Genomic DNA, 20,415 nt, shown 5'->3' with positions numbered 1-20,415 from the left:
GATTCTCAAAGTAGGGCAAAAAAGCTGGAACTAGAGTTCAAGTGTTCTAAAACTAATTGTTGAAGAAAATTCAACTAAAATAAGATAGTCTACAGAGTTTGGAATTCAAAATGTGAAGTTCAAATCTGGCCTTGGGCACCTACCAAATTTGTAACCCAATTCACTTAACCCCAACTGCCTTAAAATTTTTTTTAAAGGTTATCACCTCAAATATTTGTCTTTAGCTGATTCTCAATTTGTTCAAAACACCTAAGTGTCAAGTTCTAAATTAACTTTGCCAGTAACAACTAATTATTCTCTAGTTTGTGAGAATGTAAATGTTAACTTATGTTTCATTATCTATATTAGTGAAACTTCTAATTGGCACAAACTCAGAGCAAGAATAGCAAAAGACAAAGTTAGGTATTTGCCTAAACCATAACATGCAAGGATGCACAATACCGAATTTTTTTTTAAATTAAAGTGAGAAAATTCCATTTTCTATTAACACACAAATATTTATTTATGCAAAGGTGAGTCCTGTGTGTCAAAATGAAGGCTTAAAGATTCTGCAAAACACCTTAAGTGTTGGGATTCATTTAAGTAGAGGGCTGGAGCTCTGAAAAGGTATATCTGAATCTAAGACAGCAGAGTACTTAAGGATAATTACCTACTCAAGATGTGATAGTGGTTATATAAACACATGGAGATGTGTTGGCTCTCCTCATAATTGGTACTTGCTGAATGTGTTGTGATGAGGTAATCAGAGGCAAGGATTCGAGAGTGGAGGAAAAGGGTGAGAGTCTGCCACAGCATGCTGAGGAGAGAGGACTTTAGGCTCCAGATTCCAGAGTACAGGATTCATCTTTGGCAAACTGCATGGCAGCTTGCCTGCCTCCTTCACTTCTCCTCCTAAAGACCAAGGACTTTGACTCCTGACTCTGTCAGATCCTGAGGCCTTCTAGAGAACTAGCCTGGACATTATACATTTATGCTGTTATTAGGTTATTATAGTTTTCATTGAACTTACTAATTAAATCTATGAATATAAATAATTCTTTGACTAACAAGGAAACCAGCTAAATTAATTCAAATATTTAGCTTTTAAAGTTGTCCTTAAAGAAACAGATCACACCAGTCAAAATTACATGTAAAAAAAACAAAAAAAACATGTGCCACAAATAACAATTCAGTGAAGACATGTAACATTCTTGTGTCTAGTGCTATATGTATCAACAAATTAGGAACTTCTTCCTTTATGCTAAATAAGGCAATGAAGCACCAAAATACATTAAAGACTTGATCTATGAGACAAAATGTTGTTTTATTCATTGGGCTAAAAAAAAAAATTTCACATATGTGAAATATATAAATGGTCCAAACCTGTCTTCTGATTTCCTCCTTGATGCTTTCCTGTGTTTCTGGCAGTGTTGGCATTGTGGCCATGTTAGACCATCGAAGGGGTTTAGTCACCTGTTTTAGGATTACATTTCCAAAGAGCTCTTGCACATGTGTAAAAAACACATACAGGACACGGTTACTTATCTATAAAGAAAAAAAAATTCCCAAACAATTTTTATAATTGAAACTTTTCTTAGCATTGATGAATAGACAATTTCTTTAGAATAGAATTTTCACAGATCTAGTTCAACACATACCTGAATGAAAATCCTTTTGACAGGATAATAGTAAGATTTTCCTCACTATTTAATGGTTAAACGATTAATGGTTAAAGCTTAATGTGAATGTCAGTAGACAGCCATTAATTATTAATATGGAAAAATAAGTTATTTTTACATATAACAGAGTTCTCATTTCTATTTATACACTGCTATTTCTACAAATCCATCATAATAAAAATATTAATATTTTCAAAAGAACTGTTGGGGGAATCTTTTTTTTTTTTTTTTAAGAAGGAATGATAAAATTTAATGATAATATTTACACATGGGATCCTTTCAATGTACAAAACTGGAACTAGGAAGAGGGCTAAGAGAACTGTCACCATACTTATAAGTGTTTGTCTTTAAATATGAATGCATATTACTAGTTTATTCAAGGAGCACTGTGAGTTGTTCATTGCCAACTTTTTCCCTTTAGAATTTGTTTCATTAATTTTCTGGTAAGCCATCAATATTAATTTTGCCAAAAATACTTTTAAAATAAGCTCTTCTTTTCCTAGAAAATGCTGTAACTAGTGATAATAATTGTGATTATTGTGGTAATAAGTTACCAAATTCTGACATTGTGCTTCATTATTAACAGACTGAAAATATGAAAAGTAAAAGTCTGTATTTTTGTTCCCAATATAAAATGAAAAATGTCTCTACAAAAGATATATGACAAAAGCAAAAAAAAAAAAAAAAAAATCTCTGGTTTCCAATTTAGTTACACTTCTTAACAATAATAATACTAGAATAACCTGGGCATGTTTTTGCACAAATGCAAATATATGCATTTCAGCCAGAATAATATCCTACCCAGAACTGAATAAGAGGTAAAACAATTCTATGGTAAAATTTCATACCTTTATCATACAAAATAATGAAGACCAATTGCTGCTGTTGCAAAAAGACTAATTAACAACACCTAGTTTTGTCACTGATGTAATATTTTTTCCAATTACAAAGTCATAAATATGCCTTTCTAGCAGCCATTGTTATACAATGAAATATTAAGATCAAAGTATAACTAAACCAATTCTAGCAACATCCTTTTACCTTCCCTTCTTGCACAAATAAAACAGCCCTGGGAACAATATTTTAAGTGAGTTTTATTTATATATTATTAGATAATATTTGATGAGATAATTAAAAACTTTAAAATGTGCTATGGGCCCCTCCCTCTTAACAATAGGCTATTGTCATTGTGATATAATTTATAGTTTCATACCCAAGTCCCTGCAATATTCAAATCACATAATTATTGTGAAGGCTAAATATGGCTACCTATCTGATGCCCAGCCAGTCCCTATGTGTTGGGAAGCTACTTATAAAAGTATAATATTCATTTTATTCTTACCTGCTTCTTATGCAGGCACACTAAAGAAGGCTAGCCTAGATTCCCCCTGCCATTTCATATGATCTATACAAGTTTTGTTTCAAAAAGATCAAGTACCTGAACGGTAGGGCTGAGCACTATAGAAATATTCTGTATGTTCATTTTTGTTTCCAACTCCTTTGATATAACATGGTCCATGTGCACAATCAGCCAGGAAATCAGTAGATAGTTACACTCTGGCAACTCTTTCAGCAAGCGCTGGAATTCCTGCACTTTCTCACCCTCGGTGCTCCTCCCACAAGCCTCTTCAAATCGGGGCAAAAGCTCTTTGGTAAGCAAGTTTTCAGGAAGGTCTCGCAAATACTGCTTCAGCAAACTGGCTACAGTATTAGGTTCATATTCTTCCAAGTTTGGAGATTCTTCTCGGTCAAAGGCTGCTTTTAACTCGTCCACCTTTGATTTTATTCCTTAAAAATATATGGATTTTAAAAAGATCAAAAAAAAAAAAAAAAAGTAATCATCAAACATACTTAATCAGACTAAAATAAACTGATTTGTAAGCTTTCTTCTTCATCACACAAACTTTCCACTCCTGCGAGGTTAAACCAACTCACCAACTCCAACCAACCAGACTAGTTATAAACTATTTCTCCTGCTAAATTGTTTGTTTACATACAGGAATACCAACTTGATTACCTTTAAACAAAGCTTACATTACATGGCGATATTGAGTCAGAAGTGATAATTATAAGCCTTAATATTTAGTTATAAATACTAGAGTCTTTAGATGATACCTAAAGACTCTAAGGAATGATAATAATTGTGGAGCCAATTTCAGGATTTTTTTTTAAAGAGATGGAAGGAATCTCAATCTTAAACTCAGATTTAAAATTCAACCAGTCAATAGGTAATAATTTTGGTAAAAATAAAAGAAACAATTCACAAAATATGTATCATATAACAGCCTCCAAATCTTAACACCCCTACTAAATGCATCATTCATTCCTATGTCACTGTTAAGAGTGAGGACCATTAATGAAAATGTTTATGGTTTCTCCATTCCCTTAAGAAAATCCCAAGTCAAAACAAAAAATCCAAAACAACATAAATAACAGAACTTCACATGTGTAGATATACAGAGAAACATTTCTTTAAAAAAAATTTTGGAAAGTCAAATTATTAAAATTTGAAAAAAATATGCAAACTGCATTTCAAACGAGAAAGGGAAGCAACAAAATAACAAAACAAAATAAGCCTCATGGCTTATTTCACTAGGTCTAAGGTATACACCTACTTTTGTAATTTGAACAATCACTTTCCTAATTTAAAGATTTTGGGGGGGTAAGATTTTTAACAATTTTTTTTTTATAACAAGAGGTTACACTTGTCTAGGACAAAAATGAAAATTGGGAGGATGGAAGATATATTTGTTTAAACAAAGTTTTGTTGGGTTTTTTTTTTTTTTTTTTGATTTAGAGATGTGATGAAAACTCGATTTTCAAAATGCTAAGTAACAAATTTCTATTTGGTTCATTTTATTCAAGAGACAATATTCTATAAAAGTAAAGGCTTGCCATGAGATAAAATAATTGTTGGTTTTGTGGAGCTAAGTTTTTTTCTTTTTTAGCATCTAACTATCATCTAAGATTTAGCAAGATACTCCTGCTGCTTTAAATTTTAATAAAAATGTAAATCAAAAGTATGAAAAATTTATAACAAAGTGAAAATACAGTGCTGAAAAATTACTGCATCCCTAGAATTACTGGCATATGCATAGTATTTGTTAAATATTATAGCAATGATAAAATGAATGTAATACTATTAATACAACAAAACAAATCCAATCTTGAGATTGTCTATGGGGAAAAATGAATATGCAACTAAGCATTCCTTTTTATCTACTTCTAAACAAATGTCCATCTTGAATTCACACTCTGCAGTAATGCATGTATATGCATGTATAAATGACAACTGTACATTTTATTCATATCCTTACGTAATATTTGCCCTAATTTGTACCCCACAGCACTGTGCACTGCATAAATGGTTATTAATAAAAAGTTTTGGGTTTTTTTTTTTAACAAGAGCTTTAAAACTTTCCCAAAATGTTTTCCTGTTAAAAAATTTATAATGGGGCAGCTAGGTGGCACAGTGGATAAAGCACCAGCCCTGAAGTCAAGAGGGACCAGAGTTCAAATTTGACCTCATACACTTAACACTTCCTAGCTGTGTGACCCTGGGCAAGTCACTTAACCCCAACTGCCTCAGCAAAAAAATAAATAAAAATAAAAAAATAAAAAATTTATAATGGAAATAAAACATTACATATAAAGAAATGATATGATGCTATCATATAGAACTTGAATCCACCTCAATAAAATGAAATTTTTCAAGTTTTAAAGTAAAACTGCAATTGAATCTACAAAAATCAATGTCTTTACTTATTATGGTGAAAGTTTCCAAAAGTGGGGAAAAAAAAACCAAACCCTAAAGTATACTTTTATCACATGAGCTATGTTAAACATGACACATCTGTACTCCAGAACAGGCCACAAAGCTATTTCAATTGATAAAAAATCTTAATCTTCAAATTATAGGAAACAGCTAATTTTGAATGATTTTACACATATACATACACATAAGAAAGAAGATTGCTACCACTAAGAATATCCAGAGAACTCTATCATCAAAAATAGGCACTGACAAAGCAATGCTCAGACTATAATATAATCTGTAGAGAGAGATTGTTTAGAGGCCAGTCAAGGTCATTTAAATCAACCAGCTTGCTACATAGCTTTTGTCTAATGTTTTGTACATTTTTAAAAAAACAAATTCTTTCTTTCACAAAGGCCAAATCTCACACACGTTTGGAAGGTGAAAAACAATTCAAAAATGTTTACTTTCTGGTTTTCCCTATCCTTCCCTATCTCCCCAAATCATTATTTTAGGCAACTGAATCAAACTAATGTATGAAAAGAAAATAGCATTTTGTAATACAAATGTGAAAACTGAAATTTATCATATACTAGGAAGCAGAATATGAACATTTAAGCAGACAAACCTGCTTTGTCATAGAAGGCACAAATTCTATTATGTTAATCAAGCATGCCCTATAAAGAATTCACACTGACCTATAATAGCATTTTTTTTTTTTAAGAGCAACACATTTTAGATGATGGGAAGCCCTCCCTGAAAGATACAAGAAATTTCTGTTATACAAATGGAAACCACATCTATACATATAAGTAGTACTACACATGGCTGAAAGTACTATTTAATATTTTGGCCTAAAAATTTTAAGACCAAAATGTTGTGCCCCTTACCTGGGGGGAATACAGGTCCTCCTGTTCGGTGGTGATGACAAGATATGTCTTTTAACTCAGGGGCTTCTAGAAAACATAGCTTTTCTCCTTCCTCCCACTAGATGGTTTTGCTGCCAGGCTGTTGTCCCTGCTCTCCTACCACTGCTACATCCAAGTGCCTCACTGCTGGGGAAGGGGGGATGAGGGTGAGATGCAAGAAGGAAAGAGGGTACATGGAAGGGTCCAGATTAGGAGACACTGCCCACAAATTCTATTTTTTGTCTCATTTTCTATGCCACAGGGCCACAGCACAATATGCAACTGACATAATACAAACCTATCTATAACTCAAATGTGAACCATACAGATGGAAAGAAATATAATATAGGAAATATAGCGGCCAAATGCCAAGTAAAATTTTTTCAATTTAGAAAATCAAGAAATTTAATCCTGTTTCTTCCTTTGATGAATGAGATTTTTTTTTAAAATCATAACTAATTGGTTATAGGGACACAATACCTGAAACTCTGTAGATGCCTTCACATTTCATGCCATACTTCTCTACATAATCTATACATTCACGAAAAACTGCTGGCAAACGGATTCCATCATACATCATGGTCCTCTCTGCTGCTTCAGCCACAGGTATCCCAAAAATGGGTCTGAGACTTGGAACATCAACTTGAGGCATTTCTGGCTCCTGAGTTGGCTTTTTCTTTTTCTTCTTTTCCTTCCACTGTTTAACAACATCAGCTGCTGTCAAGTCTTTTGATTTCTTCTCTTTATGTTTTTCTTCCTTGTGCTTTTCTTCTTTATGTTTTTCTTCTTTGGGCTTCTCTTTTACTTTAAAATCCTTTTCCTTCTTTTTAGAAAAGCTGGGTTTCTTAAAGACATGTATACCCTTGGACCTCTTCATTTTAGAAGGACTTTCTGCCTCATCTCCTGAGCTGTCCTCCTGAAAGGCAGCATAGCCTTCAGCTGTCAGAGAAAAGGAGGGAACATTCATTATATCTTTGTTTAATGTCTAAAACTATCACTGCATTTGAGAAATAGTGAATAACCTCCCTACATAAAACAGGTATTAGACATTATGCCTTTGCCCAGTGTTAACATAATCCTTTTCAAATCTATCAAGACTGAAAACTAGTTTCTGCTTTCATGAAAACAAAATGTTCGTAGTGACATGTTCTAGCCTCAAGAGGGCAACAGGTAGCCAAGACAATCAGCACTGCCTTCCAAAAGGCAGGTGCCCATTTTAGAGAAAAATAGACAAGTTTTAAAAGTTCTCTCTGTAAATTACATTTTTAAAAACTGTCACACTTCACATGCACTAAGGAAACCTTTTATATAGAGTTACTGTACTTAAAGTCTTTCAGTAAGCAAAGAATCATTTCCTCCGATATCATACTGAACCAATTACATGCCACATTCCTAAATGTGTTTTAAAAAGAAAAAATATGGGCAATGAAAAGTAAAAATAAACTAAGATGCAAAAAAGTACTGAGTTATTTTGTTGGAATCTATTTTTTCTAAACTAAATTTATCTCAGACATACACAGAAGAAAATTAAAAGGAATCAAGAAAAGTGGAGAAATGTATTAAAAACAAACATGAGAAGCTCCAAAATATTACAGGAATTAAAAAAAAAATCCAAAACACCTAAACTTATATCAAAAATGAAATACTGCTGACTTTATACAAAGACTATTCAAACATAATAAATATTTGATTCTTAACAGAAGATACAACAGTTGCAACTTTATATTTTGGCTTTCAACCAAAAAAAAAAAAGATTTCCCACTTCTACTACCATTTATATTTCTGACCATATTTGTGCATGGTTACTGACATATAATACTCAAGTAATAACAGCAAAACAAACACAATAAAATCTCCAAACTCAACTCTGCAGAGCTCTTCAAGTCTGATTAAATTTACATATGTAGAGTTGGAGACTTGTTAGCTAATAACTATGCAACTTTTCTGGCTGGGTTCAGTATGTCCTCATGGAACATTGCATTTAGATTGGAGGACCCTGGAGGTGGGGGGAGGGGGAGTGAGAATGGTATTATATCAAACATTTAGAAAGATAAGATATTTTAGAGGAAACTGCCAGCCCTCTCCCTCCCCCAATGACTCCCTTAAAAGACAGTGATTAACAGAAAGAAGTTGTAGAAGCAGATTTGGGCCTTATTTAAAGAAAATTTTCATAAAATTGTCGCCCAAAAAGTTGTCCAAAAGCGGCATGCGGCTGTTTCAAAAGGAAATGGGTTCGCCTCACAATAAGACTCCAAGTAGAGGCTAGAACAACTACTTGTCAGAAATATAGAGAAGGATTCATAATCAAACATGTGATGACTTCCAAAATACCCAATATTGAGATTCTGAAACAATCTCAACTTTCTTTTTTCTTTATTTGCTCCCCAAGTTTTAAAGCCAAATTTTCTGCAAGCTTCCTAAAGACTGTGGATCTAACAATGGGTGATTTAAACAATTTAAAGCTCTTCACTGGAATTTCTGTTTGAAAACTGAAGGCTCACACTCCAAAAATTTCTCTCACTTCAGTAAGAAAACATTCTACTTATATATAGAGAGAGATATTGCAAACTTTGAATGGCATCACATAAAAAATCAGCAACATAAGTTTACTTCTATATTTTCAGAACTAATATATATTTAGGCAATTAACCTTGATCACACATGAAACTATTTGTTGGTGTGACATATAAGATCTGAAACATTCAAATTTATCTATGAAAATTTAAACATGTGACCTGTGGGCAGCTGGTGGCACAATGGTTAGAGCACCAGGCTGGTTTTCAGAAAAACCTGAGTTCCAATCCAGCCTCAAACACTTACTAGCTAGATGACCTTGGGAAAGAAACTTAACCCTGTTTGCCTCGTTTTCCTTACCTGTAAAATAGAGAGATAACACCACCTACTCCCCAAGGTTATTGTGAGGATCAAAGAGATAATATTTGGAAAAAAAAAAAAAAGTACATAGCACAATGCCTGGCACTTAGAAAACACTAATCACAAAATTATTCACAAAGCTACAGATAAGGAAACTGAGGTCTCACAAGGAAGCAGCAAGATCACAAAACTAAGATTTAAAGTCAGTCTCTTGACTCCAAATGTTCTTTCTTCTAATCAGAGATACTCTCTATACACTTGGCTGTCTGTCAAAGAATTTTTTTCAAATTTAATAAATTTTATTAAGTACCTACTAAGTGCAAAGCCCTATGCCAGACTCTTAAAACTAAAAACTCAGTCCCTACTCCCAAGGAACTTATATTCAATAGAGATAAAATATGTATAGAAATAAAAGTCCCAAGGAATAACTATAAAAGAGAGGTCTGGGCTGATTGATAAATTCAAAGAGAGAGATCACTTTTTGATGAAAAAGATATAGAACCACCAGGGAACATCAAATCACAGAAGAGGCAGCAACTGAGTTTAATATGGAAACTCGTTTAACATGGAAACTTGTTTCACCCTATAGAGAAGTAGGAGGAGAGAGAGAAAAGGAAAGAGGAGATAATAGAAGGGAGAACAGAAGTAAAAAGGGAAAGGGATAAGAAAGGGGAAGAGGGTGGTCAGAAGCAAAACACTGGGGAGGAGAGAAAAGGGGAAAGAGAAAAGTATAACTTCGAGTTTAAAAGAAAGAGGATTTCATCAGCAGAAACATGGATAGAGGATTTTTCCAGGCAAATTAAACAGTACAATCTGATTGCAACATAAACACACAAAGGAAGACAGGATAACAAAGCTAGAAAATTAGAATACAAATGAAGAAGGCCTTTAATGATAGAACCAGAGGAGTTTATGCTTCATTTGCTAAGCAGTTAGGAACCTTGGAAGGTTTTTAAATATGGAAGTCATATAGTCAGACGTAAGCATTAAGGAAAATTTCAGAAATTATTTTTAAGCATGGATTAGAGAAAACTGAAAAGGAAGATAGAAATTTGTGAAAATATTTACCCCAGATCACATCTCTCCCCAACTTAAAAACTTCAGTGGGTCTATTTCCTTTAAGATAAATTGAAATTGTAAGATTTTCAACCTGGAGTTTAAAGTTTCTAGCTTCAACTTATCTTTCCAATTTATTACTCTTTTTCACACACTCCCTATTTTAGTCAAACTTGCCTCATAACTTTTCAGACACTTCTTCCCAATTTCAGCATAAACTGCCTTTGCTTAAAAGTAATCTCCTCTATCTAGAAAGCATTCCCTTCTCACCTCTGCTTCCTAGAATCCCGAATTTCCTCCAAAGTCAAGCTCAAGCAGCAGTCTATACTTACTGAAATTGCTTTGTATAACTTTCATGTGAAGACAGTCCATTCCTAGAACACAGCCTACACATGGTCAAGATACTTCTTTAGTCTTTGTACCCCCAGTGTCTAGTACAGATTAGATACTTACTAAAAATATATGAACTGAATTGAAAAGTCACCAACATTTTAAAGGCCTGTTTCCTACCTATAATCCTATACAGGAGAAAGAATAAACATTGTCACCGACATTTTAGAAATTAGGAAACTAAGATTTAGAAAGGTGAAGTGGAAAAAAGGCAGCAGGAAGCAGTACAGCAAGACCACCCAAAATAAAACAATTCCTCCAAAAGGCCAGACCTTAATGGGGAAATTCAAGAAAAAGGAAAAATGAACTAACATAGGGTGAGATAGGAAATTAAGGAGGTCTATGCACTCTGGGGAGGGGGCCAAACCCTCACTAGAGGCAAAGGGACCTCTAGGAGTCAGAAAGAAGCTGTGCACTAAAGCCTATGGAGAAGCATGCTGAGGAAACATAAAGGGACAGGTAGAAATGATGAAGTTAGTGGTTGAGAATTGGGGTGGGGAATCCCCTCTGGTCAGTGTAGGTCTAATGTGAAAGAATTTGCAAACCCGAAAAACCATATGACAGAAAGGAATTTTATTGTTCACTAAGAAGCCAGCTTTACTAGAAACACAGACTTTTTAGTGGCAAGGTCCTGAAAATGGCAAAGGTTAACACTGAGAAGAGAATATCTTCACAGTGGGCAAAAGTCCTGGCAGGCAGTTTTGCCAAGAAGAGAACTTCCTTAGCAAGCATAATCCTGTTTCGAACTTCTACAAAGATTTGGGGTTCAGAGTTGTCTTTTATTAACCATCTGAGGCTTGGGGCTGGGAGCTGTCTGGGCTAATCAATGGAGGACCATCCAGCAGAGATCTCCAATTGAATAAAATCACTTAACTGGGAGTTTGAAGGCTTTTCCCAGAATCTGGGAACTCCCTGAAGGGGATCCGGGCCACCCCCAAAAGGTCTCAGTTTCAATGGAGGGTGATTTGACCAATATCTCCAAATGTTATGGAATATTATTGTTCTATAAGAAACGGATCAGCAGGATAATTTTGGAGAGGCCTGGAGAGACTTACATGAAGTGATGCTAAGTGAAATGAGCAGAACCAGGAGATTATTGTATACAGCAACAAGATTATATGATGATCAATTGTGATGGACGTGGGTCTTTTCAACAATGAGATGATTGATGTTAATTCTAATGATCTTGTGATGAAGAGAGAGAGAACTGTGGGAATTGAACATGGATCATAATGTAGTATTTTCATTCTTTGTTGTTTGCTTGAATTTTGTTTTCTTTCTCATTTTTTTCCTTTTTTGATCTGGTTTTTCTTATGCAGCATGATATTTGTGAAAATATGTATAGAAGAATTGTATGTGTTTAACATGCATTGGATTACTTAACCTCTAGGAGAGGGGGTAAGGGAAAAGGAGGGAAAAAATTCAGAACCCAAGATTTTATAAGGGTGAATGTTGAAAATTATGTATGTATATACTTTGAAAATAAAAAGCTTTAATTTTTAAAAAAATCCCTTTTTTGGGGGGAAATTTTCCCCAAAGTCTCTTAATTCTAGTGCCATCCCTCTCTTAATTAATTCCTATTTATCCTTTATATAACTTGTAAGTACAAAGGCCCCCCCTCCCCCCATTAAATTTTGAATTCTCCAAGGGCAGGAACTATCTTTTGCCTCTTTTGGTATCCCCAGTGTTTAACATTGTCTAGCATATAATAGGCAGTTAATAAATGTTGATTGATTGACAAGGTAGGGATCTACCAGTTTTTAGTACTTTCAAGTGTTCTCATTTAGGGCAAAGTCTTGTTTGTTCTCCCCTTACTTCAGCAGCTCTGCGAGTTTCTGAGTAAGTAGATAACTGCAGGCTCCAGCTACCCTTAGCCAGCTGGGAAGCTCTCTTGGTTTAGTGATAGGAACTATAGACTCCTCTTTGGTTTAGAATTCTTGCCCTGGTTCTTTAACTGAACATTTTCTGACTGGCCTAGAATTTGGCTCCAAGGTCCTGCCCTGCTCCTAGGGTTGGAGCCATGCTACTGCTTCTCTGTGTGTTGGGGCAGGAGCAAGGAAGAGCAGTTATATACCTCCTCTAGACCTATGATTCCAATGTGGGACCCGCCTGTTTCTGATGTACACTGAGATCTTTTTGGGAAAAATGATGTAATCTGGGGGGGGGGGGGGGGGGGGGGGGGGGGAAGGGGAGGCAGGAGGTGGATGTAAATTGTGTCCCCTTTCAGGAGACTCCTAAATCCTGGAAAAAGCATACCTTTCACAGGTAAGTCCTTCCCAAGTTAAGTGGTTTCAATCAATTGGAGATCTTGGTCACATTACCCACCATTGAAACTGAGATCTTTTGGAGGTGGCCCAGATCCCCTTCAGGGAGTTCCCAGACTCTGAGAAAAGGCTTCAAACTCACAGTTAAGTGATTTTATTCAATTGGAGATCTCTGCTGAATGGTCCTCCATTGATTATTCAGCCCTTTCCCAACTGATGGACATACACTCAATTTCCAATTTCTTGCCACTACAAAGAGGGCTGCCGCAAACATTTTTGCACTTGTGGATTGCAGAAAAAGGAATTTTAATGGGACTTAAACAAAGCTTGGTAGTGGAAGGAGAACATTCAAGGCTTGGGGATAGTCAATGAAAATAGCTGGAATTAAAGATGAAGTATCTTATCTGTAGAATAGTCAGGAAGGCAATGTCCCTACATCAAAGAATATGAATGTGTCAGGAAGTAAGATGTAAGGAGATTGGAAAGGTAGGAGGAGGACACATTATGAAGGCCTCTGAATGGGAAACAGTATATTTTGCACTTGAGTCTGGAGGCAAAAGGAAGCCATTAGAATTAATCAGATCAGTTTTAGGAAAATCACTTAGGGCTGAATGGAGAATGGAATGGAGTGAGGAGACTTAAAATAGGCAGCCCTATCACTAGGCTATTGCAATTATTCAGGAGTGAGGTAATAAGGGCCTGTGCCAGAATTGTAGCAATATCAGAGGAGAGAAAGGAGAATAAGATTAGAAGGGAAGCAAAAAACTGGGAAACAATTTTTACAGCAAGTGTCTCTCACAAATGCCTCATTTCTAAAATATATAAAGAACTGAGTCAAATTTATAATAATACATGTCATTCTCCAATTGATAAATGGTCAAAGGCTATGAATAGACAATTTTCAAATGAAGAAATTAAAGCTATCTATAATCATATGAAAAAATGTTCTAGGTTACTACTGATTAAAGAAATTGGAGAAATTTAAACTAAAATTAAAACCACTTTGAGGTACTATATATGCCCTTTGATGCAGTATAATCACTATTGGGTCTGCATCCCAAAGAGAGCATATGACCTCTATGTGCAAAAATGTTTGTAGCAGCTCTTTTTTGTGGTGGCAAAGAATTTGAAATTGAATGGATACCCATCAATTGGAAAATAGCTTGATAAGTTGTGATATATGAATGTAATGGAATATTAACTGCTTTATAAGAAATGACGAACAGGCTAATTTCAGAAAAGCTTGGAAAGACTTATATAAATTAATGCTGAGTGAATTGAGCAGAACCAGGAGAATACTGTATGTAGCAAAGCTTATGTGATGGTCAACTATGACACACGTGGCTCTTCTCTGCAATACACAGATTTAAGACAACTCAAATAGATTTTGGATGAAAATGTCCTCTGCACCCAGAGAGAACCATGGAGACTGAATGCAGATCAAAGAATACTATTTTCACTTTTTTTTTTGCTTGCTCATGGTTTTTCCCTTTTGTTCTATTCCCTGCCCCCCCCCAAATGAATAAGATGGAAATATGTTCAAAATTATTGTATATAAATAACCTATATCAGATTATTAGCTGTCTTGGGGAGAGGGAAGGGAAGGAGAAAAATGAAAGTGAAGATCTTATAAAAATGAATGTTGAAAAATTTTCTTTATACATAATTGAAAAAAAAATATTAGAGAGAAAATTTTCAAAACATGAATAACTCAAATCAAACTGCCAGAAAGAAAGAAAGAAAGAAAGAAAGAAAGAGAGAGAGAGAAAGGGAGGGAGGGAAAGAGAAAAGAGTATATTTTGGATATGCTAGAAAGGTTAAATCAACAGGCCTTGGCAACAGACTGGATATGGAGCTGGGGGGGTGAGGAGAGTGTGGGGTTTTGAAGAATCCAGGATGAATCCTGGGTTGTAAGCCTAAAGGCCCGGACACGTTGTGGCCCTCTACAGTCAAAAAGAAGGGTGAAACAGAATGAGTCCTATTTTGGACATTTTGAGTTTAATGTTTACTAGACAACCAATCTGAAATGTATGAAAGACAATTGAAGACCTGAAACTAAAAGGTCAGTGGAGAAGTTTGGGCAGGACAGGTATATATGAGATAAGAAGAGAGATTAGACAGATCTGAGAATGTTCTGCAAAGAGATGTATAACTGACTCTATGGAAGTCAACTAGATCACCAAATGAATTAGTATAGAGGGGAAAAAAAGACCCAGGATAGAACTTTGTGGGACACATATGGTTTAGACAAATTGATCCAAGTAGGGATTCACAAAAGAGACAAATGACCGGAACGAGATTCCATAAAAACACAAAAAAAGAATCAAAGAGAAGACAGTGATTAACAGTGTCAAAGAAGATTAAGGAAAATGAAAACTGAGAAAAGGCCATTGGATTTGGCAAATTAAAAGATCATTTGTAATTTCAGAGAAAACTGTTTCAAGAATTGTGTAAATGAAAACCATATGGTAAGTGGTTAAGAAAAGAGTGAGAAGGATTGATCAATGATAAACAGAATCAGTTACATCCAGAGAAGGAACACTGGGAAATGAATGTGGACTACTTGCATTTTTGTTTATTTTCCCAGGTTATTTTTACCTTCTGAATCCGATTGTTCTTGTGTAACAAGAGAACTGTACAGATCTGCACACATACATTGTATCTAAGTATTGTATATGTTTAATATGTATGAGACTGCCCGCCATCTAGGGGAGAGGGTGGATGGAGGGAAGGGAAAAGTTGGAACAGAAGTGAATGCAAGGGACCATGTTGAAAAATTACCCATGCATATGTTCTGTCAATAAAAAGCTATAATTAAAAAAAAAAAAAAAAAAAGAGAGAGAGAGAGAGAGAGAGAGAGAGAGGGACAGAAAATGGAGGGACCTATTATAGGTGGCCTTTTCTAATTTAGTCACAAATGGCAGAAAAGATAGGGGACAATATCAGGATATAAGGATGTAGGCATATTTGTAGGCAAAAGGGAAGAAGTTAGTAGGTATCTGAGATCATAGAACATAAAATTCAACAGAAGCAGCCCAGACAGATCCACTCTACAGGGAGCACAAAGTCCTGCACTAACATTCATAAAGGAAGAAGCTAAAAGAATGAGTAGAAAAAAATAATTCATCATAAATAACTATTATGGTGATAGAGATGTTAAAGACATAAACCCACATAAAAAGAATCACTCCAAAATCTCTATTAAGCAAAACCTTAAAAAACCAAGCAAAACAAGCAAACAAATAAAAACAACCCATAGCATAAGCACATGCTAAACGAGAATTCTGGATAAAGATGAAGAATTCAAATATTTATACAGATTTTTGTCAATAAAATGATCTGAGAAAAACTGGAGAAAGAAATGAGGGCTATTCTCAGCAATACAATTTGATCCAAGACAATTTCAAAATACTCATGATGAAGAATGTTACGTTACCCAGAATCAAAGAAAAATGAAGTCTGAATGCAGATTGAAGTATACTCTGTGTGTGTGTGTTTTTCCATGGTTTTTCTCTTTAAAACATGACTAAGGTGGAAATATTAACAAAAATACACATGTCTAGCCTATAACAGATTGCTTACATCCTGGGGAGGAAGGTGGAGATATCAAATTGAAGCCTCCCTGATGCTTCATAAAACAAGAAATATTAAAGTCAAAAGGCTGAAAAAAATTGAAGAAAATGTAAAGTAACTAGTAGCAAAAACAACTGACCTAGAAAATAGATGGAGAAAAAAAATTCAGGTATCACATGGATCACCATGATCAGATAAAAAAGTCTAGATATTCTATTTCAAGAAATCTTAAAACTGTCCATATTTCTTAGAATCAATGAGCAAAATGCAAATAGAAAGATTCCACTGGTTACCTCTTGAAAGTATTAACAAAATGAAAACCACCAGGAACATCATAGGCAAAATTTGAGCTTACTTGACAAAGAAAAAGGGGAAGCAGGTGGAGTGTGTGTGTGTGCAGAGAGAGAGAGAGAGAGAGAGAGAGAGAGAGAGAGTATTTGATAATCCTAAACAGAACAAACTTAGGATAGACAAAAATTCTCCTTTTTTCCGATAAGGCAAAGAATGGGAATCTGAGGAGGTATTCAGAAATGGAGCAATTTATAAACAAGTTATGTTATATCAATGTGATACTATTGTATACTATTGTGCTGAAATCTTACCAATTCAATGATCAAAGAGGATTCCAAATGTTTAATGATGAAACATGCTTATCCTTCTGCCAAGACAGATGAAGGAGTGAGAATATAGAATAAGACCTTTTTTTAAAAAAAAAAAAATTAAATATGGCCAATGTGGAAATGTGTTTTGACTACATGTTTATCATGGGTTTTGTTTTTCTTGCATTTTTCAAAGGGTTGGAAAGGGAGATGGAGGATGAAGAGGTGGATCCCGGTTTGGGGGGGGGAGGGGGAGAAGAAAAAAAACTTGACATTTTCTTTTTTTTTTAAATATTATCTTTTTTTAAAAATTATTATTATTTTTATAACTTTTTATTGACAGAACCCATGCCAGGGTAATTTTTTTTTACAACATTATCCCTTGCACTCACTTCTGTTCCGATTTTTCCCTCCCACCCTCCACCCCCTCCCCTAGATGGCAAGCAGTCCTATATATGTTGAATATGTCATAGTATATCCTAGATACAATGTATATGTACAGAACCAAACAGTTTTCTTGTTGCACAGGGAGAATTGGATTCAGAAGGTAAAAATAACCTGGGAAGAAAAACAAAAATCCAAACAAAACTTGACATTTTCATCAATAAAATATCCCCCCCCCCCCCACAGCAACACAAAACTTTCCAAACTCCCATGAAATGAACTGGTTCATACAGCAAAAAAAATTAACATAATCACAGTTTTTCAAAGATAGAATCTTTTTTAACATTTCTCTTCCCCTTCAATCCTGCTCTATTATCTTTCCCTTAACAAATTTTAGAATTATTACTATACCAGAAGTAGAAATAGACATAAAACATCAAGCAGATAACATTGAAATTAACCCAATAACTTGAATCTTTGCTTCTAGGAGGATAAAATCCATCTACTTTACACTTTGAAGAATATAACTAAGAGAAAAACAAAGGGAAAAATTTTCCATAATAACATTTAATATTACTTGTAATAATATGGTATTTTTCACTATGTGAGAAAGGCATTGATGAAACAAAAAAACCTGTCTTCATGGACAGGTTTCCATGTCTTACATTCCATCAAAGGAAATAATATGTACACATAAGTAAGACAGAAGTAGTCTAAGAAAAAACTGTCTAGGAATGGCTTTGGATCTACTTTTTCTCTTCCATACAAATTAAAAAATAAGGGAAGAATATAGAAAATAAGGATATCTTTTGCCAGGTGACACTTAGGGAAAATGTCCATTTTTTTGTTTTACTGGTACATAACAAATGTTAGCAAAATAATACCCGATATAAAAAAATAAGTCCATATATATCCTACCTCCAAAAAAGCAACACTTTTGTAGGACAAAACATATCCTTTAATGTATTAATTAACTTTTCCAAATATTTATTTAACATTTCTCCCAATTACATTTAAAACAATTTTTACATGTTTTTAAAACTTTGTGAGTTTCAGATTCTCTCATCTATTAAGAAAGCATGAGTGAAGTTCAAAACATTGCCATAAAAGTCATATTGTAACATATTAATTTAAGTAACTCTCCACCTAAAGATCTAGTCAAATAAATCATGAGAGGTTATATGGCATTCTGGATTCTCAAAAACTATGCCAGCTGTAAAAGCTTCTAGTTCTTGTTTGAGGATGGACTGTCGGGATCAACCCAGGCATATTTCTACCACAGTAACACTTAAGGACTACTTAAAGGCACTCACACCAACAAAATCACAGACCTTTGAAGTAATTCAAATAACTGCTTCTGGAAAACTTTTCAACTGTAAATACTGAAGTATTCTTATGGAAATAGTATGATTTTCATTTTGACTACATAACAGTTTTTTAGATTTAAAAAAAAAAAAGATGAGGTTTTTTGGGGGAAGATTAGGTTTATTGCTCTAATATACAGAAACTTCCAAAAGACATAACAAAAATTTTTTTAAAAAACTAAATAAGACTTGGCCTGTATATATTCAAAAAGATCAAAGATTATAGAATTAAAATCTGGAAGAGAGAAAAAGGGAGAAAGTATGTGGGTGTGAGTATGTGAAAACTGAATCAAAAGCAAAAAAAGGAAAAGTAATTCTACTTACTCCTTTTTTCCTTTTTCTTAAATTTTCCTTTTTTCTTTCCATGTTCCTTTTCATCATCAGACACTATATCTGGAGGCTCATGTAGGCTGTCATGGGGAGGTGATGGCTCACCAGTCCTGTATAATCCAGGGAATTTAGTAGGGCTGATCTCTTCAGAGCTGGGAGTTCGAGTAAGACCACTGCCATGCTCTACCCTACGGTGCTCACTGGGACTGCTGGTAGGAGGCAGGAAGCACTCAGTCATTTTGACTCCTTACAAGTTAAGTGAAATTCTTCTCTGTTACCTATCCATTACACCTGCAAAAAGAAAAAGAAGTTCACATCCAACACAAATAAACTCAAGGGTGCGATTCACCTACTTCTTTAAAATGAAAGAAGAGCTTCCCCCCTCTTTTTATACTATTTATTACAATCATAATTTTTCTGGGAATTATTAAGTACTAGCTAGCAAGAATCCACCTGGAATGTTCTCAAAATTTTATAGTCCTAAAAAACTGGCTCTGAAGTCAGAAGAATCTAAATTCAAATCTGCTTCAGGTACTTAACCTCTATTAGCTGTGAAACTCTGAGCAAGTCACTTAACTCCAACTGCCTAAACAACAATAAAAGTATAATCCTCAAATAAGTGTTCTTGAAAATAAATTCCTTGAAAGAAACACTACAAACACCATTCTGAAATACTCTTGAGTAATTATTCAAAGTTCCTTTTTTTTTAAGTTGGGCCCACTATAATATATTTGAACAATAAACAAGGAAAACAAAACTTATTAGTGCTTATTGCTAGTCATATAACTTACAATTAAGTTGATCCGTCATGAAATGATAGCCATTGCACTTCTGAAACATGACAATTATCTATAAATTTGGTAAGCAGCTCATATAATGAACTAATTACTATTATTATTAAATCAAATCAATTTTTCCTCATGTCAACAGTTTGCTCTTGACTCTGTATAATCCCTTCTCATGTACTAATAAAAGCTAGAAAAAGATTAAATTCTTCATAGAAATAAACAGATAACTTCACTTGATTCTTACCATAAATCTATGAAATTGTCAGGCAGAAATTTGTCCCTACAAATGAGAAAACTCAGTCTCTTGAGGAGATGAATGATTTCTTCATAACCACAAGCTTTTAAGTGATAAAGCCAGGAGCAAACCTGAGGACTTTCCATATCATCCAGTATTCGTTCTCCTACATCTTCTGTATCAAGTTAAATTTCCATCCAATTCATCATTTATTAAGCACCAATTTTATGTAGGGTGT

The 20,415-nt window shown here is 34.4% G+C and overlaps 1 protein-coding gene across 2 annotated transcripts in view; it reads right to left on the bottom strand.

Moving 5' to 3' along the window:
• Positions 1-20,415, bottom strand: part of RALBP1 (ralA binding protein 1) — a 48,675-nt gene that overhangs the window by 9,501 nt on the left and 18,759 nt on the right. For both annotated transcript variants that reach the window (XM_031946642.1, XM_031946641.1), the window contains exons 2-5: positions 19,149-19,445; positions 6,801-7,259; positions 3,097-3,446; positions 1,363-1,524 (exon numbers count right to left, since the gene is read on the bottom strand). In XM_031946642.1, the coding sequence (XP_031802502.1) occupies positions 1,363-1,524; positions 3,097-3,446; positions 6,801-7,259; positions 19,149-19,392 (1,215 nt within the window). In that variant the 5' untranslated portion in view covers positions 19,393-19,445. The remainder of the gene's footprint in view (positions 1-1,362; positions 1,525-3,096; positions 3,447-6,800; positions 7,260-19,148; positions 19,446-20,415) is intronic.

Source organism: Sarcophilus harrisii, chromosome 1 (assembly GCF_902635505.1).
Source record: "Sarcophilus harrisii chromosome 1, mSarHar1.11, whole genome shotgun sequence".
NCBI lineage: Eukaryota > Metazoa > Chordata > Mammalia > Dasyuromorphia > Dasyuridae > Sarcophilus > Sarcophilus harrisii.
The sequence above is the reverse complement of the archived record's forward strand: the minus strand, read 5'-3'. Positions and strand labels throughout refer to the sequence as shown.